This window comes from Histoplasma capsulatum, genomic scaffold, assembly GCF_000149585.1.
Source record: "Histoplasma capsulatum NAm1 scaffold_11 genomic scaffold, whole genome shotgun sequence".
Classification (NCBI taxonomy): Eukaryota; Fungi; Ascomycota; class Eurotiomycetes; order Onygenales; family Ajellomycetaceae; genus Histoplasma; species Histoplasma mississippiense.
In genome coordinates, this window is record NW_001813972.1 from 556,314 (window position 1) to 567,605 (window position 11,292).

The following is an 11,292-nucleotide window of genomic DNA, read 5'->3' on the forward strand; positions in this document are numbered from 1 at the left end:
GGATCCTGCGTACCTATGCCCACATTTTGGGCAACGATAGAAGATAGTGCTTCCTTCATCCGCGCTTCGCAACTGCATCTCACTCCAAGTAACCTCCTTTGAATCGCATTTCTGGCAATCCACTTGAATTCGGCTTTTCGATTCGCGGTCTTTGACCGCTAATTCACGCGTATGAGATCTCAGCTTGGTACGAAGTTTTGACGGGAAATTGTTTGATGTAGATGTTATCGGAAGGTCCATTAACTTGTCTTGGGTTGTGGGCGTCCTCATTAGCTGCTGGCTCTCGCAGTTCAGTAAGAGAAATGCTCACTGGGATTTGTTTTTCCACACACATCGCATGAAATGCTTGGTGCGGCAGATATGTCTAAGATAGAGCCGCAGTCATGGCAGAACTGGGGAGCCATAGATGGGAGTCGGGCCGGATAAAGCGCCTTACAGGGTTGAGAGATGTTAACTTGAATTTGTGGGAGGAAGTTTTGTGTATCGTGATATTTCGGACCATCTATTATTCCGGTATGTGAAGGTTATTTCAGCATCGAATTGAAGCGCGAAGCCAGCCTGCGATCTTGGCTCTTGTGAGATTTGGGCAACCGGGTTGGATTTATCTCAGCAAGCTCAGCCGCTTCGCAGGATAATTGCTGTTTTTGTGGGATGGTTGATGGTTGGTGGTTAGACTGATGGGAGATGTGGGATGGTTGATCTTTCATTGTGCGATCGCTAGCTAACTATATATAGAGGTAATCACGTGCGGTGGAGGGCCGCCTGGGCAACTAGTGCCCAACACCCCCCCACGCGCCAACGTGGTGATGTGTTCCTACGAATCTTCCATGCTAGCTATCTCAACTTGGATCATCCCAAAATCATGCTACATACAGAAATTTAATCATTCTCACTGTTATCAGTGAAAAGTCTTAGTAAATCAATGAAATGTTTAAATGCCACTGTGTTCAGAGGTTTGGTGTAATGCACTCGTTTATTATTTCCCTTATTATTATATTATCTTTGTTTATATCTTCGTCTATTCTTACCTCTTTCCATTATACTCTCGCTACCACTATTTCTGTATGTATATATATATGGATGCATGTATTTCGCACATCTTCTTTCTCTTTCTTTTTCCTCTTCAGCGATTAGCTACAACTACAACTACAACTTCAACTTCAACTATACTACTACTATAATTATTATTATCTTCCACTACACTATATACTATCTTCTACTATTCACTCTTCACACTGTCATCACCCCTCACATTTGGTTAATTCATCTGCTATCATATCCTCAGTGAAAATGTGTTTAATAGAAATAACACCTTCATTCAATTGTGTGTGAGAATAGTGAAAGTGAGTGTCAATATGCTTGCTGCATGCTGTGATTGTGATAACAATAATTAAATTGATTGAATCTTTGTTATCTGCTTTGATAAACAAAAGATTCTTTACTGTAATAAATTTTAGTTTCATCATCATATTATACAATTATATTATTTTATATATTACTTCATTAAATACCACATATTCTGCCTCATTTGAACTTAAAAAAATATAAAATTGTTTGAATGAATATTATGAAATTGATGCATCTGTTAATTTAAATACGAAATTTGAAATAAATTTATATTTATTATTCAACAATTTTGCTCAATCTGAATCTGTATAATCTATCAGCAAATATGATGCATTGAGGAATTCATCAATTTCATTTTTAAAATTTTTATATAAAATATCAAGATCACTCATTTTTTTTAAATATTGTATGATATAAAAAAAAGTTTTTTCTATTTTAAATATAAATATAATATTCTTCTGCATTAATAAAAATACTGCTCATATAATATCTGAATGTAATTTAACTGTCAGATATTGCAAATATTTTATTTTATATTAATATTATTTTTTAATGAACTTTTCTTTTCATTCTGATACAGAGGTATTGTTTATCTTCAAATTTTTAAATATTGATGTAAAATCAAAAATGACATCATCTAGATGAAAATCTTGCATTAAATGATTAATATAACATCTCAATATTAATTTTATAACATCATTAAAATGATGTTCAATCTTCATATCCAAATATTTCAAAAATTCTTTTAAATTTTTTATTTTTAATTTATTGATAATAATGTCAATTAATCAATCAACATTTACTGAATCCTCTGTTATAATATAAAGATCATTCATATAGATTGTCATATAAAGATGCTTGTGAGATATATGATGCTATAAAATAAAGTTGTAAAAATTAGATTTGAAGTTATTTTGACAGAGTAATGCTGTAAAAAAATCATATCAAATCTTAACAACAGAATATAATTTATATAGAGAGTCTTTAATAATATAAATCATTGTATGTGAAATTCTCATTTCAAATTCAGTAGATTGCTGTATATAAATCATTTTATCAAATCAGTTATATAAATAGATTATCATTATATCAATCTGATATAAAATTCAATTTCATTTCACTGTTATTACAAACATTATATGATTAATAGCATCATTAATAGTAAATGTATATATTTCTTCATATACATTTTTCTTTAATCAATTACTGCATATTACTCATTAAAATTTTCATAATATATCATCAAAATTCACATTGAGATTCTGAGAGTGATTTTTTTCAATATCAATTCAACAATTGAGAGCCACTGATTCATCAGAAAAGATATCAGAATATAAAATTATTATTTAAATCTTTTTTTGTTTCAAATCTGCAATTTCACATTTCATTAATTTTTGTTAATATTCATCAACCTCTTCAGATCTACTAACAGCATTGTTATATTTTTTCAAAACAGAATCAGTGAAAAAAGAAGAAATGTAGATGATAAATACTTTTATTGATTTTATTCATTCAATATTAATTAATTCAAAAACAATAACATCATCAACAAAATAAATTGCTGAATTTATAGATTCAAATATTATATGATTAATATCATTTTGTAAAATTATAGATTTCTTTACAGAGAAAATGATATCACTGATCACAATTATTTTATCAATTGTAAAACTTCAGAGGTGGTAGATTGAGTTATTATAAAATTTTATAAATTTAAAAATTTCTGCTCAAGCAGACAGCTTGTCAATAGAATTTTGAAATTTATGAAAATGTGTATAAATATCAACATTTAACTCTCTAAAATGCCAAAGTTAAAATGAGATATTGATTAGTGCTAAGAATAAAATTGTATAGAGGTATCACACAGATGCTTCATCAATGTTATTGATAAATCAATATTTCTCATTATACAGAGTAGTAAATATTGATGTATTGTTGATAATTGCAATCATTATTTCAAGACCATCTGCTCAGAACTTCTTCAGTATATTCATGCTTAAAAACACTACTTTTACATATAATACTATCATACAAATTCCTCTCTCAGAAACATCATTTTGATAAAAAGATTGAAATATAATAGATTCTTAAATAGTGTCATCTTTGATCATCATTGTTGTCATTTTGTTAAATTGAAAGACATCATTGATATCAGTTCTAACTAGCACTGATAATGTGAAACTGAGATTTTTTATGAATTGAACTCAGTAAGTATAAATTTCAACAGCTTGATTCTTGATATGTAAAAAATAGATTCATTTGTAACAGATGATGTTTTCAATGATGAGTATATAATATTTGATCTCTTGATAAGATTTAATAGAGTAATCAGATATGTCATTCAGTGTATAATCATCATCAACAAAATTGATATAAACATATTACATTGCTCACAACACTTATAGTATGAGAGTTTGTGAGAATTTGTATATCATGTCTACTTTGACATAGCTATCACAGAAAAAATTTGTTTTAGATTTTTTAATATAAATGTTGAATGACAGATTTTTCATTAGTGCAATGATCATGTCAATGTGAATATATTTTAATATAATATATCATTTTATGAGTGTTCTTATCAGAGGGTTGTGATCACTAGATTGATCATTAAATTTCTTTATAATTGTCAATATTGCATCTCTGTAATTGTAAGATTTGACTATAAAATAAACAGTCTGAAATGAATGATGAACATATATTTGAGATTCTTATTCTATTATTTTATAGACTAATTCTTTAAATATGTGAATAGCAATGAAGTTGATATTATTCAGAGCTTTTATTATAAAATAAAAAAAAGTGATATTTGATAATTGATATCTGAAACCTTGATCTTCTAACTTAATGAAAAATAGAAGATTGACAATTAGATTGAGAATTTAATAAATATAATTCATTAAAATATTCTTTTTTTTGATTTTAAAAGAATATCATCTATCTTATCAACTTATTCTACATCATCATCTGCAGTAGTAATTTATAAATCATTTTTGAACAATTTTGTACACATCAATGAATGCCTTGCATTTGTCATATTAAAGCTTGTGCAGATGTTGAAATATCAAGGTTTGAATGTTGTAATAAATGATGTAGATAAAGCAATTACTGCATTGATATTAAATTATGATGCAAGAAAATCTGATGCTCTGATATCAATAAATTTATCATTTTTTTTTTTTATTTTTTTCCTTTTTTTTAATATTTTCAATGTTGTCAGTGCTCTTATTATTCTTATTCTCTTTCCTTCATCATTCAGATATTTTATCAAAGTTCAAATGATAGCAATTAATTTTTATATATTTTAAAATCTTGCAGTATTCACATCGTGAGATTGTGATGATGATTGTATTATTATAATTGTTATCATTAATGACTGCGTTGATCTTTAAAACTTCAAAGTGTTTAGTACTTTTTGATTTATTCATTTAATAAGTAATTTATTTTGTAAAATTGTTGATATTTAAATTGACAATCAGATTCTGACTCATTCTGTAGAATGTATTAAAATGTGATTTAATATAGATTTTTAATAATCTCAGAAACTGATAATAAGGAAATTATAAAGATAATTCTCATCACAATTCTCTGTTAATTGTTGTATATGAGTAGACAGATGTTAATATCGGTGTATATATATTAGATAATCATTATTTTTGACATGCAAGTGGGTAAATTTTTTAAAAATGTTAATTCTTTCTTTTTTTTAAAGATATTGTATATACTGCACTTACCTTGTGTTATAGAGCTGTTGTGTTATCAGATTAAATGGATTTCATAATTAAATAGACAAAATCTATCAGAGATTGCAATATATAATGAAAGAGAAGTTTTGAACATATCATTCAATATCATTGATTAAATGATGATAGATTTTCAAATGATTTTTATTTATTTTTATTAAAAATATCTGCATCATCAATCACTTCTGCATTCAACAAAAACATCATCTTTCACATTTGATAATTGGTGTCATTAAATGTGATGACAGACTTTATATTCAATAAAATCTGTGTTTTTTTTTTAATATTTACAAATCAGCATATTCAGATCTTCTTCTGATATAAAGTTTGAAAAAATGAAGATGATGAAGAAAATGAAGAAGATGGCAATGTGTGTGTTGATATCAATCATTTATAAAATACAATGAAATCTGCTGCTGCCATGATCATCATGTTGTTAGAATTCAATATAGATATCAGTATAGAATTGAATGTATCATTCTCAAATTTCTCATATTCTAACATCTTATTAATATTGCATGCTGAGTCAGACATTGTCATATCTTTCTTTATCATTATATATTCAATTTAATCACCCTTCACTTCTGAATCAGATTCTTACTCAGTAATACAGAAGAAGAATTGAAAGATTTTTGATTGTAAATATAATGTCTTATTATATTCTGATATTGAAATTGTAGATAATTAAAAATCATGCATAATCAATCTGATTTAAAAACGTTTTGAATGAAAATAAATAAATAAATTTTTAATTTTTTTAAAATAGTAATGAAATCTTTGCAGCAATCTCAATAGCAATTCTGTCAATTACACCACTTTTATAAACAAAGAGCTTATTTTTCAGAGGAATAATGTTTAATTCATTCAATATGATATCAGTTGCAGTGTATTCTAATCACAACATTTATTTTCTTAAAATATCTGCAATCCGGGTTATAATCTATGGGATGGTTGATAGTTGGTGGTTAGTCTGATAGAAGATGTGAGATGGTTGATCTTTTCATTATGTGATCATTAACTAATTATATATAGAGGTAATCACGTGCGGTGGAGGGCCGTCTGAGCAACTAATGCTCAACAGTTTTACCATTGATTTAATGATTAGTCACTTTTTTAAACAAGTTAATTTTAAATTGATAATGAGCTAACTTAAATAATTCTTTGATTCTGTGATATGTAAGAGAAAAAATAGTTTCAGTTTGTTGGCAACATGGGAACAATTTGCTCTATATCTTAGATATGAGTGAGAATATTAAATCAACTTCATCTATTCAGCATCTTTGTATCATTTTAAGATATAGAAAAATCAATGTTCCTACAATGATATCAATTTTTACTTTCATATTCCCATTTTTTAGATATGAAGTACCATCTCAAAGTCAACTTCATTTTTTTTTTTTAAACATGGGGAGCCATTTGGCAATTAACTAGAATTCAATCAGGAAAAAAAGTGGTCCATTTCAATAAGATACATCTATATTAAATATTGATTTTTTTAAATATAAAAAGTATATAGTTATTGTTCTTCATCTCTTTAGCTACAAGCTAAGGTGGTTCCCAAATATCAAATATGTATGATGATTGTGTAATTGAAAGTCAAAGTTGAACAATTTGAAGAATCTATGAAAAATCTCAACAATCTCCACAGAAGGATGAACCGTTTCTTCCCAGACCCCTCTGGCGAGGATTGCTCTGAGCACATGACTTGTAACTAAAGTAGTTTAGTGTCATGCTGCTGCAACCGGAGCCAATAGAGGGTTTGAGCTCGCTGAGATAAAGGTTGGATGAGTAACCTGTGTAGATGGATGTATGTAGCACGTATGTCTTCAATGAAGAGGTTTAATGCAATATATGGCTATTTGCATTGTAAAAGTATAGATGTATATATGTGTGTGAATGAAGCTAAAACTTTTCGCTCATTCCTATAAGGAACTGAGGAAGGATACAACCTATTTATAAACAGCATAAAAAAAGGGGGAAATAAAAGACCGCATGCAATCAACTATTGTCCCAATCACCTAATCTCTATCTACCCAAGCAGATTAAATAAATATTGCTCAGAGTTGTGTTAGCCAACTTCGGAAACCAAATTACCAAGACCAATTCTTCTCCGATGATGTCATAGCAAAACTACGGGGGAGGAATTGGGGCCGAGGTGAATGAGCTGGATGCTGATGGTAAACCTGTGTATATGTAACAGTTTGGTGTTTTAACGAAAGGGCGAGAATAACTTTTAATAGAATTTAGGAGAAAGATAGAAACTAAAACCAATATTAAACGGTAACATTAGAAGAAAATTGGCGAGAAAAGTAATAGAAGGGAGAAAATACAAATATCGCCCGGAGAACGCACATCCATTATTAATAATCCTCCTTCTATCGTGTCAAATAATTTACTCTAGTCCCTCTTACATCAACATGCCCTTTGCCACCTTTCGCAACAGAATCTGGCTCATCATACGCAGCCGACGATGGTGTTCTTGACTGCGACTCCTCATCAATATTACTGGCAGGGATGCTTTCGTAGCTTCCTTGGTTATACGCCACAGATAGATTAGTGACATCGGCATCAATCTCATTCCACGTCTTGCTCGTCGCTGGGATGGCCAAACCCTAGTGAGGGTATAATACACCGTGAAGGAAACGACAAAACCACAGAAAAAATTCAAATTATAGAGATAGGTGGCTCCAACGGGTACCGCGACATCAATAGCGCCGATGAAACCGACAATGTTGATGAGAATCCCTGAGACGTAGGACGCGTAGGCGTGCCAGGAGAAGCCGAAGGTATAGTAATAAGGGCTGTGCTTTCGGGAGCTGTAGAGCTCGTTGACTTTGATGTAGCCCTTGCGAACAAGGTAGTAGTCGCAGATCATGGGGCCTGCAATGGAGGAAAGGAAGACAGAGTACGCAGAGAGGTAAGTGGTGAAGTTGTTTGAGGTGGAAAGTAGGTGCCACTATGGGAGAGAGGTATAAGTGTTAGCAAAGAGTAACGGTAATGGGCGTGAAGGGACTGGCGGGGAGACGTACGGGGCACATAGCGAAGCCAACAGCTGCACATATATACCCGCCCCGACGGATGCTGAGAAATCGGGGAAAGAGGGCGGCCATGTCGGTTCCGGCCGATATCGAGTTGGCTGAAATATTTGTCCCCAGTTGTGCCAGGGCAAAGGCAGTGGAGATGATAAAGACACCAAATCTTTCTCCTTTGCTCGCACCATCGAGAAATCTGCCCAAAAGTTCAAGTGGGTTCCAGACAGGTTTTTCGTAAAGAACTCCAGAAGAGGAGGAAACGATGATCCCGATGAATGAAGTGATGGCAAAGCTGATTGGTATGGTGAAAAGCTGTGAATACAAGGCGTCCTTCGGCTTTCTGGCAACCCTCGAAAAGTCGAGCGAGTTGACGATAAGCGTAGCAAAATTGGCGATTGAGGACATGACTCCCCTTATCACCGCCCATGCCAATTTGCTACCCTGTAGGGTGTGTCGTTGGTCAACAACGGGTCCGAGTCCGCCTGCACGGTGAACGGACCAAGCAAGGAAAACGATACCAGCTGTTGGCGCGTAATAGGATTTGACGGTGAAAAGATGGCGGATTTTATGCACAGGGAACCAGATGGCGGGAAGACTGCAGAGTGAAAAGAGAAAGAAGCTTAAAAAATCTCTTGTCGTTGTCCCTGAGCTTTTTGGCATGCTATTTGGCAAGTCGTTATAGCTAGACCATATAGATCTAATCATCAACGTAACACATTGGCCTTAATCGAAGAACATAACAGGAGTTGAATATCAGTCTCGCATAAGATCGGGAGTGTCAGGACCTGCTGCATATTAAGCTGGGAGTAGCATACCTCCAATCCACGACTGCACGCCATACCATATACAAGCCATGGCTACTCGGTTAAAGACCGGCCACATGGAACCCCATACCCCAAACGACGCTCTTATACCCACTGGGAAGGATATATGGTACACTGCACCGATTCGCGCGCTCAGGCATAGAAAAACCGCAGCAATGAAGTATCCAAACCACACGCAAATCCAGGATTGCCACCACGACAAACCTTCGACGACCATCGCGGAGGAGATCATCCATGTGTTCTGGAATTAGAAACGAGTTCAGCACCTCCGCGAGTTTTTACAATAAATTTTCGTGCTGCTTTGACCCACGATATTAAAGGAGTCCGCGATCCAGAAGCTAACATAGTTCCAAGGACCCCATCGTCGATGCTCCGGTTTAACTATTCATCGGAGCATCAGTAAGGATAGGCATTAGCAAGAACAGTAACGGCATTCGGTCGAGTATCTAAGCTCACTTGCCTGGTTTCAAATCATCGTTAACCAGCATGCGCTGCCCACTAGACAAGCCAACCTCATTTCTCACCTCCAGTTTGGAGACATAGTGCACAATTTTTGAAGCTGATAGGACATTCATATTGAAAGGATACCAAGGTTGATGAAGCAAAAATCAAACGGGTAACTACCAGAATGGATAAGTTCTCATGCTTGTCCGAAGTGCCAGAGCAACCACAACAATACACTTCAGATCGATGGAACGAGAAGGAGGCTGCTGATCTGGATTACGCCGTTTACGTTGGTTGTAATCCCTCCAGGCTCGCACTGATAGAACAGAGAAGAAAATGAGAGGAGACAAGTGATATCATCGATCGCCATAGACGCAAGGAAGAGCGACGGCGGTGAATATATCTAGTATGTTATTTACGCTGCACAGTCTCCCCAAACATGACAGGCCAGTATGATATCTGCACCTATCATGCTATGCTTGCTCAGTTTTCTCCGCAGCAGCTGGGTTCCACTAGAAGTCAAGGAGAGACATACACATGTCCGACGATCGACACATATTGTTGCTGTGTAAATGCTCCCCGGTTATGACGAAGAAAAACACCAGGCATTTGGTCACTCGGTTGCGGTGGATATGCGACGTGCGGAATGGATGGACCCGCTGTCCAAGTTTTCCAACTCTGATCCGTGGGATAAGCTCCCGTCTCTTTACTGGGTGTTATTGTGGTGCACTGGTCGCATGTCTCACCCATTGACAAACTATCCACGGAGCACACGGAGCACACGGAGCAAATCACAAGGGAAAGTTAGGATGGAGGAGGGTGAGTCCTGGCGACATCCCGGTAATGTCTCTTCCTATCAAAAACTGCGGTATCTGATAAATATGGAGCAACTCAGGTTCATTTGTCTTGGCTGGCTCCTTAGCCATGCCACGGGCAAAAATGCTGAGAGCTTTGGGCCATAGCGCTTGAGACAAAAAGTCAGACTCAAGGCTGCGTTTCCGTGCTATGGGCTAAGCTTAGTCTTAATAGTGCGGTCTCTGTTTGGCAGCAAACTATGCAGCTTTTGCACCCAGATAGCATTGCTCCCTTCTCGAGACAGGCGATTCAAAAAACATCCTTGAGCTCCAATTTTACATGAAGAATTGAAAGTCATTCCTGTCAATTAAATATTGGGCATAGTACACACCCACTCCAACATTCTATTTTACACAGGTATTAAGTTCTCTTTCATAAAATCACGACGCTATCATCCACTCAAATCATGCATTATTCCACTTTCCAAACCGCACATAATCGTCGTATAGGGACTTAAAGACCGCTCGACTCGACGAATCCATCGCCGCATTCAAACCTCTCATTGTCTCCTTCGACATCACATCCAAAATCGAGTAAAAGCCTGGCATCAACGCAGCCTTCAGCTCCGGCGCAAGTTGAGCTCGCAGCTGGCAGCCGGTATATTCGATAACAAGATATTGTAAATGCTGGCCGGCTATACTCTTCAATTTTTTCGTATTGTCAGTTAGGCCGCTGTCGGATCGCTCAACGCGTTGTACAGCGGAGACAGTTGGGTCGCAAAGGGCAGTTAGGAGGCGGGTATATTGGGTTGCGTGGGAACGCTTATGGAGAAAGGAGCTGGCAGTCTGGTTGTCTACCCATGGTGGAGGGGCGAATTGGGAACGAGACGGCTTCTGCGGCCTCGGGCCAGGTGTGAAGAGGAGGCGAAGGAGGCGTTGCATGAGTGGTAGAATCAAGTGAAATCTTCCACTGAGCTTTTTCCGGTATTGGCCAAAAACGAGGCTTAGGATATGACATATGCGGCTGTAGACAACTCCCGCGTATTCCCCTGCGATTTTGGGACCCTGGGCAGATATCACGACGGAAAGCGTGCCTAGGATGTTGTCGATG

General features: G+C 35.2%; 3 protein-coding genes across 3 annotated transcripts in view; 1 reads left to right on the top strand and 2 right to left on the bottom strand.

Annotated features, from left to right (window-relative positions):
* Nucleotides 1-383: 383 nt before the first annotated feature.
* On the top strand, nucleotides 384-905 carry HCAG_08417 (predicted protein; the record flags this gene model as incomplete). The annotated part of the gene is made up of 2 exons (XM_001536585.1): nucleotides 384-513; nucleotides 736-905. 2 exons carry the CDS (start codon nucleotides 384-386, stop codon nucleotides 903-905), a joined length of 300 nt encoding a protein of 99 aa, XP_001536635.1.
* A 6,425-nt stretch (nucleotides 906-7,330) lies between these two features.
* Nucleotides 7,331-8,974, bottom strand: HCAG_08418 (uracil permease; the record flags this gene model as incomplete). Its single annotated transcript, XM_001536586.1, has 5 exons — nucleotides 7,331-7,348; nucleotides 7,499-7,699; nucleotides 7,786-8,043; nucleotides 8,117-8,640; nucleotides 8,935-8,974. 5 exons carry the CDS (start codon nucleotides 8,972-8,974, stop codon nucleotides 7,331-7,333), a joined length of 1,041 nt encoding a protein of 346 aa, XP_001536636.1.
* Nucleotides 8,975-10,178: 1,204 nt separating this feature from the next.
* Nucleotides 10,179-11,292, bottom strand: part of HCAG_08419 (predicted protein) — a gene marked incomplete at both ends in the record, with an annotated part of 5,237 nt that continues 4,123 nt past the window's right edge. Inside the window, 2 exons of the mRNA XM_001536587.1 lie at nucleotides 10,179-10,377; nucleotides 10,672-11,246. Coding sequence (XP_001536637.1) covers nucleotides 10,179-10,377; nucleotides 10,672-11,246 — 774 coding nt within the window. The remainder of the gene's footprint in view (nucleotides 10,378-10,671; nucleotides 11,247-11,292) is intronic.